This window comes from Barbatula barbatula (assembly GCF_947034865.1).
Source record: "Barbatula barbatula genome assembly, chromosome: 8".
NCBI classification, from domain to species: domain Eukaryota; kingdom Metazoa; phylum Chordata; class Actinopteri; order Cypriniformes; family Nemacheilidae; genus Barbatula; species Barbatula barbatula.
This window is the reverse complement of record NC_136771.1, coordinates 24,974,708-24,987,126: the sequence shown is the minus strand read 5'-3', so window position 1 is coordinate 24,987,126 and position 12,419 is coordinate 24,974,708. Positions and strand designations below refer to the sequence as shown.

The window sequence follows — 12,419 nt, the reverse complement described above, 5'->3', positions numbered from 1 at the left end:
GTGTTTGGACTTTTTTTATTACACAGATAATGAACATTAACTGTATTTAACATAATTTAAATTAAACTTTATTGAACTGGAATCTGTACAGAATTCTTCTCACAGTCAGTTTCACTCTTTCTCTCTTCTCTTGTTTATACTTTATAGATTTTCCTTGTTCTGAAGATAAACATTATTACCACGCTGTGATTGTAGTTTGCTTTTCTGACTTATATTAACTTCAGTTTTTATACAATGTCTAATGACGTTTGATAAATGTAATGTTAATCGGCAGTGTTGAGTGTGATGAGTCTCCAGTCCAGCAGGAGTCGCTCTGCAGCTCTTCAGTCCGCCGATAAACACACTAAAGAAAGAAAGAAAGACAAACATCGAGCGCTGCGTGTTTACATCACTTTGATTTTCTCTCTTTAGTGTTTTCATGAGTGTAAATAGAGTGTTGTGTGTGTTTGTGTGTATGTTTGTGTTTAGGTGTTGACGATGACGTCACAGTCGGATGAGATGTGCTCCAGACACACACAGGACTCCGAGCTCAGCCTCACTTTACTCTGTTATACTGACACAAACCCCACAGACGCTCAGGACACTGTGTGTGACAGTAATCACACCTTGAATCAGGATGAATCTACTGATCAAACCTCCACAGAGTCTCTGGATTCTGTCTGTAACGCTGGAGAACAGCAGATCCTGAACACCAGACCACTGAACATGTGTTCTGTCAGACTGATGGACTGCAGGAAACTGATGGACATCAAAACTGAACCCACAACAGAGGAGGAAGAAGAACATCATGGTGATTTTGTTCCTTCAGTCAAACTGGTGAACAGTGGGAAAATAGAGAGAAAAGAAGAACCAACGTCAGAGGAAGAACAGACCGATGAAGATGACAATCATGAGGATGATGGTGATTTTATTCCTTCAGGTATGTTGTCTTTTAATGTAGTTTCATTCTTTAATTAATTTTAAAGTCATATGGAGAACATGGCAATTTCTCACATGTGCTTGTGAAATTTTCACCTAATATTTGGAGCCAATGAGTTTCAAAAGATGGCAGCATCATTATTTTAGTTTTACACAGAGATTGGTAAGATTATAACAGATGTAACAAATTTGTCTTTTGAGTTCTACATTTATAAGGCACTGTACGGTACAGTCTTATAGGTATGGGGATCTCAATGTGGCTCCATATCCAAGTTGTAGAGTTGGACCCATTTTCACAAACGTTGTTAACTTTACATACAGCTGATGCTAGGGGTAGGGAAAACATTACATTTTTACAAGCATGTGGTCTGGTGGTTAGAGCGTTGGGCTTGTGATCAGAAGGTTCTAATCTCAGTGTCAGCAGGTCATGACTGAAGGGCCCTTGAGCAAGACATCTTACCCCTGATTGATCTGCAGTAATGTGACACTGTAAAAAAACTACTTGTAAGTCGCTTTGGATAACAGCGTCTGAGAAATGAATAAATGTAAATGTAATGCGATATAGCTCAAGTAGGAGTATATATAGTGTCGTAGGCTAGGCAATCACAGCCGCTGATATAAGAGCCCTATAAACACGACTATAAGAGTGATATTGCATGTATACAGTGGTATGCAAAAGTTGGTGCACCCCTCTGAGATTTTATGATAATTTGCTCTACCTTTATAAGAGAAGATCACAGCAACAAGATTTGTTTTCCTACACAGATGTAGACATTTGAGTGTTTTCCAGACTGAAATTCTTAGAGTATTATACTATAATAGATTGTAAACAATGGGATGTGCAAAAGTTTGGGCACCCTTTTAATCGCATTGATTTCAAGACCTGTAGGGATTTATAGCTGACAGGTTGCACCTGCACAAAATTGCTTTGATTAGCTCGTGAGACCTTCAAGTACAAAGACAGGTGGAACCAATCATGAAAAAGACAGTTTAACAGGTTATTGCTGGCTGTGCTTGTCATAGTTTTTTTCTTATAGTGTGGCAACATGGCAGCCTCTTAACAACTCTCCACTGACCTAAAACTAAGATCATTCTTTATTATGAATTTGAAGAAGGGTACAAGAAATGATCTGGAAGGTTTGGTTTGTCGGTCTCCACAGTCAGAAATGTAGTGCAGAAATGGATGGCCACAGGAACAGTCCTTGTGAAGGAAAGATGTGGTAGGCCAAAAAAAATACAGGAAAGGCACAGGCGAAGGATGGTTAGAATGGTCACAGACCACGTCCAGAGAACTACAAGAACATCTGTCCCCTAACGGCAGTCACGCTTGCAACATGTTAAAGTGTAGCTCATTCACTCATATACACGTAGAACAAGCATATGACAGATTTAAATAGTAGAACACCGCTTTTGTGATTCTTTCCATGTTTTCCTACATCATGCAGATCATATGGCTCTAGATCAATGGACTCGGTGCAGCCGGAAAACAAGTTTCAATTGCAAAAATGAAATAAAATCTAAAATAAATAGTGGTGCGCCATTAGTTAACCCCACACATGAACAAGCAGAACGACAAATGCACTTCGCACAACCAAGTGGCTCCGTCAATGCACCTGACAAACTGTATCGCACGCATGCTCCACTATTAAATCATTCGTAGCACAGACTGACTTATTTTGTGGCATGTGAGACATATGTTGCACTGTACAGCCCTGATTTCTTTGCAGTGTTCATTTGTACGATTTTAGTTTTTTATAAAACTTTGTGTCTATTGTGGAATTATCTTCATAAACCTGATGGATTTAAATTGATTTGCTTCTGGAGCTACACAAGAGTTGACATATGCGGTATCAAAGTCAGGTTAAATGTCTCTCAGGGCAGTGTGGTTGGTCTCTGCACGCATGCTTATTCAATAAACTGGATAATTGTCTGTGTTTACAGTTTGTCTAAAACTCTTGTGTTTGTTTCAGATGAGAGCGGTGATTCATGTTGTGATGGAGAAACGGCCTCTACATCAAAACAGCGACTGACAGCACAAACTCTTTCCTGCATCACCTGTGGAAAGACATTCAGTTCACAGAGACGTTTAGAGACACATGAGAGAAAACACACAGAACAGAAACTCTTCACCTGCAGGAGATGTGACATCAGCTTTCCTACCTTACAAGAGAAAAGGCTTCATTCACAAGAGCACAGAGACAAGAAACACTTTCACTGTCAGCAGTGTGGGAAAAGTTTTCTCTTTTCTTCTAGACTGAAAGTTCACATGAAGACACACACTGGAGAAAAGTCTTTCCACTGCAGTGAATGTGACAAATATTTCAGCACCAAAGAAAATCTTGTCACTCATCAGAGAATTCACACAGGAGTGAAACCGTACGTGTGTCCTCACTGTGACAAGAGATTCAGTCTAAAGGCCTATCTAAAGAAACACGTGTATCTACACACCAATGAGAGACCGTATCAGTGCAGTGAATGTGGAAAAGGCTTCAGGGATTCAAGTTGTCTAAAGATACACCAGAGAACACACTCTGAGAAACTCTATCAGTGTTCACACTGTGATAAACGCTTCCATCAGAAATCTCAGCTGATATGTCATGAGAGAACTCACACTGGAGAGAAACCTTACCTCTGCTCTCACTGTGGAAAGAGCTTTTCTGATTCAAATACCTTTAAACATCATCAGAGAGTTCACACTGGAGAGAAACCTTATCACTGCAGTGTTTGTGGGAAGAGTTTCAGTCGACGTCACCATTTAGTGTCACACCAGAGAATTCACACTGGAGAAAGACCTTACAAATGTTCTCAGTGTGACAAGACGTTTACTCAAAGATTTCTCCTGAAAACCCATGAGAGAATTCACACTGGAGAGAAACCTTATCAATGCTCCATCTGCAGTGAGAGATTCACTTATTTAGGAAGTTTTAATTCTCATCAGAAGAAACATGCTGAAGAACAAACTGCACTGGATTGATCTTAGCCTCAGGGATCCACAAACCTACAGACTGCCAGAAGTGATGTCAAACTTTGAACAATTGACATCTTAACTTTTATTTTCAAATGAAGTATTGAAGATGTGGGTCACTGAAACATCACTGTGCTAATGTAATATGTATCATATTCTATTAAAATACTTCACTAATGACTTATCATTGCTCTCTATTTGTTTCTTTTTTTATATAGAAAAACATGCTAAGGGTTTTAGAGTATTAGTATTTCAGTCCAAATTAGTGACTGTCAGTAAAAGTTTTGCTTTTAAACATGTCGCTTAAACACTGCAGTGAATGTGATAAATATCTTATTCATCAGAGAATTCACATGGGAGAGAAACCGTACGCGTGTCCTCACTGTGACAAGAGATTCAACCACGAAGCCAGTGTTAAAACACACATGCGTCTCCACACCAATGAGAGACCGTATCAGTGCAGTGAATGTGGAAAAACCTTTAGGCAGTTAGGTTCTTTACAGAGACACCAGATATCACACTCTGAGGAGAAACACTATCAGTGTTCACACTGTGATAAACGCTTCCATCATAAAGCCAATCTGATGCTCCATGAGAGAATTCACACTGGAGAGAAACCTTACCTCTGCTGTCTCTGTGGACAGAGCTTCTCTCAACGAAGTAATTTTAAAGATCACGAGAGAATTCACACTGGAGAGAAACCTTATCACTGCAGTGTTTGTGGGAAACGTTTTACTCAGTCGGGTTCTTTCAAAGATCATCAGAAAGTTCATAGTGGAGTAAAGCCGTATCCCTGCAGTGTTTGTGGGAAGAGTTTCAGTCGACGTGACAATTTAAAGACGCACCAGAGACTTCACACTGGAGAAAAACCTTATAAATGTTCTCAGTGTGACATGGCGTTCACGCAGCGAGTTCTCCTGAAACTCCATCAGAAGATTCACACTGGAGAGAAACCAGGAAAAACACGACCTGTGAAGAAGACTTGATTTAGACAGACAGAAAAATACACCAGCTAACTGTGTGAACATCAAGAAAACTTTGATCTTGTTGTAATGAATGCAGAGCATTGTAATATGTTTGCGTATTTGTGTGTTTTTAATGTATATATATTTTACGAAAAATCATGTCAGCAAAAGTTGTTTGTTGATTTTAACTACAGATTAATATAATTTAAATCGATCTAGTTTGAGTGTGTTTCTCTCTCCAGTCCAGCAGGAGTCGCTCTGCAGCTCTTCAGTCCGCCGATAAACACACTAAAGAAAGAAAGAAAGACAAACATCGAGCGCTGCGTGTTTACATCACTTTGATTTTCTCTCTTTAGTGTTTTCATGAGTGTAAACAGAGTGTTGTGTGTGTGTAGATGTTGACGATGACGTCACAGATGTGCTGTAAATCAGTAGGAACTGATGTGTCCATGCTGGATATTGATGATTTCATCACAGAAATCTGTCAGCTGAAGAAAGAGGTGAAGTTACTGGAGGAAAAGCTGAGGACAAGAGGACATGAACTCAACACAGAGGTTTGGACACATTCAACATCATTGACTGTTTTTAAATGTTTCTACTTTAATGTCACTGTGACACTTTAGAGCTTTATGTCAATATATTTCCTCTCTGAACAGAAATCCAGACACACACAGGACTCCGAGCTCAGCCTCACTTTACTCTGTTATACTGACACAAACCCCACAGACGCTCAGGACACTGTGTGTGACAGTAATCACACCTTGAATCAGGATGAATCTACTGATCAAACCTCCACAGAGTCTCTGGATTCTGTCTGTAACGCTGGAGAACAGCAGATCCTGAACACCAGACCATTGAACATGTGTTCTGTCAGACTAGTGCAGATTAAAACAGAACCCACGTCAGAGGAAGATCAGACTTTTATTCCTTCAGGTATGTTTCTTTCTTTAATGTTGTTGTTGTATTCTCTTTTATTAGGAGTCAGTGTGACAATTTAACCTAATATTTTACGCCAGAGCAGATGGTCATTATTTGTTTTTACAGAGATTTGTAGATCTGTTAGAAGATTCTGTTGGCTTAAATATGTCTTATTGCATTACATGCCAATGATGACCATTTCAGAGTGTGGAAACACACTTGTGTGTTGATTTTCCTTAACAAACTTGTATTTGGTGTCTATATGGTACAGTCCCAGAGGTATTCATGTGTTATGACGAGTTATGACCCTGCCATATTTAAATTGCAATTCCCAATATGCTATTTCACTTCCTCTGACGTCGCGTAGTAAGTCTGCCAAAACTCTAATGAAATCGCAAATCCCCTTGTACAGAAACCTGTCAATCAATGGCATGGTATGCCAGAGGAAATAGAATTAGGAGAATTGCAATTTAAATATGGCAGGGTCATAAATCGTAAGACAAAGGTAATTCATTTGCAAATAGACTTTGCTTTTCCTTTTGAAATTTGCCAGACATTGTACGTTTGGATAAATTCAAACAGTTTGCATTTGCGTTTGAATTATGTAACAATTTTGACATGAACAAAAAGAAAACACATTTTTAATTTATTCCGCAAAATCATTCCATCCCAGTGTGCACCAAGATGTGAGGGCCCAATGAGTGCTGTTTGCAGGTTTTATTTGACCTGCTTCTGGAGATACACAAGAGTTCACATATGCAGTATCAACAAGTCAAAACGATTTGAATGCTGTCCTGTTTGTTTCAGATGAGAGCGGTGATTCATGTTGTGATGGAGAAACGGCCTCTACATCAAAACAGCGACTGACAGCACAAACTCTTTCCTGCATCACCTGTGGAAAGACATTCAGTTCACAGAGACGTTTAGAGACACATGAGAGAAAACACACAGAACAGAAACTCTTCACCTGCAGGAGATGTGACATCAGCTTTCCTACCTTACAAGAGAAAAGACGTCATTCACAAGAGCACAGAGACAAGAAACACTTTCACTGTCAGCAGTGTGGGAGACCTTGTGTCTCCGCTTCTAGTCTGAAAGCCCACATGAAGACACACACTGGAGAAAAACCTTTTCACTGCAGTGAATGTGGAAACTATTTCACAACAAAAGGAACTCTTGATGCTCATCAGAGAACTCACACTGGAGTGAAACCGTACGTGTGTCCTCACTGTGATGAGAGATTTAGTCAAAAGGCCTTTCTGAACAAACACGTGTATCTACACACCAATGAGAGACCGTATCAGTGCAGTGAATGTGGAAAAGGCTTCAGGGATTCAAGTTGTCTCAAGTCCCACCAAAAATTACACTCTGAGGAGAAACTCTATCAGTGTTCACACTGCGATAAACGCTTCCGTCATAAATCTTCTCTAACATGTCATGAGAGAACTCACACTGGAGAGAAACCTTACCTCTGCTCTCACTGCGGAAAGAGCTTTTCTGATCATAGTACTTTTAAACATCATCAGAGAATTCACACTGGAGAGAAACCTTATCACTGCAGTGTTTGTGGAAAGAGTTTCAGTCGATGTTTCTATTTAGTGACTCACAAGAGAACTCACACAGGTGAAAGACCTTACAAATGTTCTCAGTGTGACAAGACGTTTACTCAAAGAATTCTCCTGAAAACCCATGAGAGAATTCACACTGGAGAGAAACCTTATCAATGCTCCATCTGCAGTGAGAGATTCACTTATTTAGGAAGTTTTAATTCTCATCAGAAGAAACATGCTGAAGAAAAAACTGCACTGGAATCATCATAGAATTTCTACGGGGCTCAGTAATCCAGAAACGTTACCGTCTCAAAAGTGATGACAAACTTTGGACAATTGACATTCTTGAGGATGTATTAAAAACATTGCATTCGTGTTACGTGCGTACAGATATAGCTCAGGAGAATGACTACAAAATATTGTCTCAATAGAGCACAATTAATAACAAAATGTTTGATAAATGTCCTGCATGCTTTTTGTTTTCTTTTGTATATTCAAAAACATATTCCCTTATATATGCTATACATGTGCTTTTTGGCCACATTTTTTTCAGGTTTCATTGAACCTGAGGGAGCGTTAAAAGCTAATTATGTTAAAGTAAAGCAACGTAAAATTTGCCTTGTACTGTACATGACTTTGTACTGACAGCATTTTGTGTGTTTGGAAATAAAGATTAAATGCACAGTTGTCGGGTTCTGTTGTCTTTTAAGGTTCAGTGTTATTATACTTTAATGTATTGTGTCTCCAGTCCAGCAGGAGTCGCTCTGCAGCTCTTCAGTCCTCCGATAAACACACTAAAGAAAGAAAGAAAGGACTCATGTGACGTGTTTATAATTTAGGGCCTTTTAAGCTGAATTTTTTGTATGTATTTCATATCTTGGGCGCCAGTTTCACTTAAACCCTAAAGTCCTTTTGCTCGTTTCCACGGGGTCAAGGAACAACAACATTAGATCAACATGAATGCATTGGAGTGTCGCGTTGCCGCGCTCGTGCGAATGTATCCGCACCTCTACGATCGCGCGCGTCGAGATTTCACAGATCCGGAGAAGACGTTTCATTCATGGAGGGAAATTGCAGTCAAAGTCGGTGTCGACGACCCGAAGACTTGCAAAGCGACGTGGAAAAACGCCCGAGACAAGTTTTGCAGAGCAATGAAGAGAGTGAAGGCGGAGAGAGGAGACGGGGCGTCGAGTACCAAAGTGCCCAAGCGGTTTATCGAGATGTCCTGGCTCAAACCTTTTATTCAGCACCGACCAACTCAATCTAACACACCAGCTTCTGAAAAGGTGAATAAAACTTAACACTGTTCAGTTGTTTTATGACTCTGCTGCAAGTTTGTTTCTCATAGGTTTTGAGCAAAAGCTATTTGTGTTAATATCAGAAACGGAGCGCAGTCAAGTTATTCACACTCGCAGTTATATCCGGTCTGTTTGAATGCTTGATTCTGATTGGCTGAAGGGTGCGCACGGTTAGTTCCAGTCAGTTGATCAATGTTTGAAATGAACTGAGGAAAATAACCGTCTGATCAAAAATACACTGCTGGGACATGACGAGTAATTCACAAGAACCAAACAGGCATGTTGTTAACATATATGTTCTCATTTAATCAATCGGAAATCACTCAAATATGTGTTTACTCTTTTACATCTGTAAAGCATAAAGTAAAGAAAGAACATAAATAATCCACTTAAGTAATATGTTGAACAGTGAGATGAAACAGAATGACGCTTAATGTTTAAATGATGCGAGCGTGCGGTTTTGTCCTCCAACAAAGAAACATGTGTGTGTGTGTTCAGAAATTGAAGACGACGTCACAGATGTGCTGTAAATCAGTAGGAACTGATGTGTCCATGCTGGATATTGATGATTTCATCACAGAAATCTGTCAGCTGAAGAAAGAGGTGAAGTTACTGGAGGAAAAGCTGAGGACAAGAGGACATGAACTCAACACAGAGGTTTGGACACATTCAACATCATTGACTGTTTTTAAATGTTTCTACTTTAATGTCACTGTGACACTTTAGAGCTTTATGTCAATATATTTCCTCTCTGAACAGAAATCCAGACACACACAGGACTCCGAGCTCAGCCTCACTTTACTCTGTTATACTGACACAAACCCCACAGACGCTCAGGACACTGTGTGTGACAGTAATCACACCTTGAATCAGGATGAATCTACTGATCAAACCTCCACAGAGTCTCTGGATTCTGTCTGTAACGCTGGAGAACAGCAGATCCTGAACACCAGACCACTGAACATGTGTTCGGTCAGACTGATGGACTGCAGGAAACTGATGGACATCAAAACTGAACCTGCAGAAGAAGAAGAACATCACGCCGAAGAAGATGGCAGTCATGACGATGATGATTTCATTCCTTCAGGTATGTTTCATCCATTGATGTTGTTGCATAAATGCGTATATTTGGTAAAAAACTAGAAATGCATAGAGTTCTGAGATCTGCATTAGAGGTTGACTGATATTGGATTTTTTGCCGATAACCAAAAGGGGATTTTTATGTCTGTGTCGGACCTGTGCAGTAGCTAATGCACCGGTTTTCGTTTTTACTTGTGCGTCGTTGTCTGCGTCGACAGGAAATGGCAACTAGACATCAGTGTCCACAGGTGTGTTGCTTGTGTAACCAAGACAAGAGCCGAAGAAGAGGCTGTTTGTTGTGTTCGCTGTCTGAAGCATTCAGCAGTGATTGCGACAAGTAAACAGTCACGTTTTCAGCTGTTGTTAAATACAGAAAACACGTAATTTATTTAGATAATTCATTCGGAAATGCGTTTGAGTAAACACAACGCTATCACAGACGTATTTTGACCTGAAGGGAGGGGGTTCAAGCTGAGTAATTACAGCGCTTGCTGTCCGCTTTGCATTGACGCACTGTTGCATTTTTTAAGAGGTGCGTCAGGTCCGACGCAGAAGTAAAAATCTCCCTTTAGGGAGATGATGATTAATTACTGATAGGTTTTTTGATTGATTCTGAAGTAAAATAGCTAGATAATTACAACAATTAAAATAATTGACTGAACCAACTCTATTGTACTTTTAAATGTTACATAAAGAAATTAATAAATATTAAATGTCAGTGTAGGGTTGAATCCAAAATTATAAGGAGGTGGCACCTAGGGATGCTCCGATCCGATATTCGTATCGGGTATCGGCGTCGATACGTAATAAAATTCTAGATCGGGTATCGGTGCAATTTGTCACCGATACCCGATCTGACATAAAATTTGTGCTAGACGATGTAAAAGTTCATGGAGACACCGGCGCTTAAACTCTCTCGTGGGCGGCTGTGCATTGCGCAACGTGCGACATCATACGCTAGCAACGTGTGACATCATACGCTAGCAACGTGCGACATCATACGCTAGCAACATGCGACATCATACGCTAGCAACGTGCTCTGTACGTAGTGCACGTGAACAAGTGAACATATAGCAGCGAACAGCATGGAGCGAGCCAAAATATCTGTCATTTGGAGTTATTTTACAACAGCTACGCCAATAAGTTCCACCGCTTTCATTGTTATGGATGGGCAACCGCTGTCCGTCGTTGCGAATAATGGCTTCAGACTCCTTATAAACCACCTGGAGCCGCAGTACGACACGCCGAAGCGTAAATATTTAACTCTACCTTGAACTGTACCGAAAAGTCAAAAAGCAAACACATATCCGAAAAAATTAAAGATGTCAATGCGGTGAGTTTTACAACAGATATCTGGAGCTGCGACGTGTCGCTTTTAAGTTTAACCGCACACTGGTTGGATGAGAATTTTGTGCCACAAAATGCCACGTTAAATGCAACAAACATGTGCAGTTTTACTAAGCTAGGGAAGCTAGCGTTTTATTCATCTGTTTCTGTGTTGGATGTTAAATTTTATTTTCACTAAACTTTAGTTTAGTTAAGTGGACTTTGCTTTAGTGACTAAAGCATTAAAAAGATCTGATTCATGTTATTTTGAATATCTAAAGCAGTAAAGCTATTACTTTTTTGCTCAATTTCAGCAGCTTTTTTTTGCGAATTGATTTTTTTATTATTTTTGCACTTTCTTAAAAATTATTAAGAGATTTTGTTTCCATTTATTTATACCCGTTTATCAAGCTAGTGAAGCTGTTGTTATATTCAGCTGCTTAATTTGCACTTTAATTTTGAATGTCTTTTGTCCAAAGATAGTGAACACTTTTGTTTTATTTTTCATTTGTTTTGCACCGGTGCTGGTTTAATAAACTATTTACTAAATTTGTGAATCATTAGTTTGTTATTTTGTTTTACGGGGTCAGGAAATTTATGTTAAGTCGAGCCTGATGTCTTGCACAGCAATGCACATAGTTTATTAAGTAATTGTGCACTTTAAAATGTTTACCTTAGTATCGGATCGGTACTCGGTATCGGCCGATACTGAATCTCAGGTATCGGAATCGGTATCGGAAGCAAAAAAGGTGGATCGGAGCATCCCTAGTGGCACCAAATTAATAACATCTGAGGGATTACAGTATTATGACAGTACTGTTTTTTTTCTAAGATGTAGCTTTGGTTAGTATTGTCATACTTAGGAAGTAAAATACTGTTTTGAAATCAAGGCCATCATCTGCTGCGAAGTCTGGAATTACTGTCATCATAATGATCAACACAAGAATACAAAGCGCTTAAACAAACTTGGTCTCTTAGGAATATTTAGAAGTGTGTGCTTCTATAGTCTATGCATACTGTCAGAACTCATTTCTTTACAAGCGGACTTTTGCCGGAGCACATAGATATGCTGTCTCTGTGTTAAACATGTCGTCATATTTACTTTATGGACCTTTCACACAAAATATAAACATGACATCTGTGATTTTTGGTGTTGGACTGTATTGTCGTGTTTATATGCGTGTTTATTTCACGGAAAACTAATTGTCATTAACATTTTAGCTGATCGTGCGGAGGCTAGGCATGTATTAATTAATAAATGTATTTAAAAAGCAATATTAGTCACATACTTTACCTTTATTCTTCACTGCTGTTTCCCTCTCTCCGAAATACGTGATGCAGTCAGATGGGTTAGCTGGCCCAGTGTACTGTGATTCGCTAACCTAGTGCGTGTTGTCTG

At 39.5% G+C, this 12,419-nt stretch overlaps 5 protein-coding genes across 9 annotated transcripts in view; all 5 read left to right on the top strand.

The window, feature by feature from the left end:
• Positions 1 to 188, top strand: part of LOC306897156 (NACHT, LRR and PYD domains-containing protein 3-like) — an 11,209-nt gene extending 11,021 nt beyond the window's left edge. For both annotated transcript variants that reach the window (XM_079461664.1, XM_079461665.1), the window contains one exon: positions 1 to 188. This exon is cut by the window's left edge and continues 927 nt beyond it. The gene's annotated coding sequence lies outside the window, so the exon portion shown is untranslated.
• Positions 189 to 325: 137 nt separating this feature from the next.
• Positions 326 to 5,060, top strand: LOC306897207 (uncharacterized protein). Of its 2 annotated transcripts, XR_013786986.1 has the most exons (4): positions 326 to 919; positions 2,889 to 3,994; positions 4,528 to 4,597; positions 4,683 to 5,060. XR_013786986.1 is itself a non-coding variant. In XM_079461767.1 (2 exons), exons 1-2 carry the CDS (start codon positions 478 to 480, stop codon positions 3,890 to 3,892), a joined length of 1,446 nt encoding a protein of 481 aa, XP_079317893.1. In that variant the 5' UTR covers positions 334 to 477; the 3' UTR covers positions 3,893 to 4,068. The 2 variants fall into 2 exon arrangements, 1 of the variants encoding a protein (XP_079317893.1); XM_079461767.1 differs by lacking the exons at positions 4,528 to 4,597; positions 4,683 to 5,060 and having other exon boundaries at positions 334 to 919; positions 2,889 to 4,068.
• LOC306897762 (uncharacterized protein) lies at positions 4,180 to 4,869 on the top strand (the record flags this gene model as incomplete). The annotated part of the gene is made up of 1 exon (XM_079462753.1): positions 4,180 to 4,869. The coding sequence occupies one exon, from the start codon at positions 4,180 to 4,182 to the stop codon at positions 4,867 to 4,869; it is 690 nt and encodes a 229-aa protein (XP_079318879.1).
• Positions 4,872 to 8,003, top strand: LOC306897208 (uncharacterized protein). Its single transcript, XM_079461768.1, has 3 exons — positions 4,872 to 5,402; positions 5,505 to 5,781; positions 6,574 to 8,003. The coding sequence occupies exons 1-3, from the start codon at positions 5,244 to 5,246 to the stop codon at positions 7,584 to 7,586; spliced, it is 1,449 nt and encodes a 482-aa protein (XP_079317894.1). The 5' UTR covers positions 4,872 to 5,243; the 3' UTR covers positions 7,587 to 8,003.
• A 104-nt stretch (positions 8,004 to 8,107) lies between these two features.
• The window catches only part of LOC306897178 (uncharacterized protein), a 34,042-nt gene continuing 29,730 nt past the window's right edge, over positions 8,108 to 12,419 (top strand). Inside the window, exons 1-3 of one of the 3 annotated variants that reach the window (XM_079461713.1) lie at positions 8,108 to 8,602; positions 9,113 to 9,271; positions 9,374 to 9,701. In XM_079461713.1, the coding sequence (XP_079317839.1) occupies positions 8,273 to 8,602; positions 9,113 to 9,271; positions 9,374 to 9,701 (817 nt within the window). In that variant the 5' untranslated portion in view covers positions 8,108 to 8,272. Of the gene's footprint in view, positions 8,603 to 8,697; positions 8,892 to 9,112; positions 9,272 to 9,373; positions 9,702 to 12,419 lie in introns of those variants that run through there. The other 2 variants (XM_079461717.1, XM_079461714.1) reach the window with 2 other exon arrangements.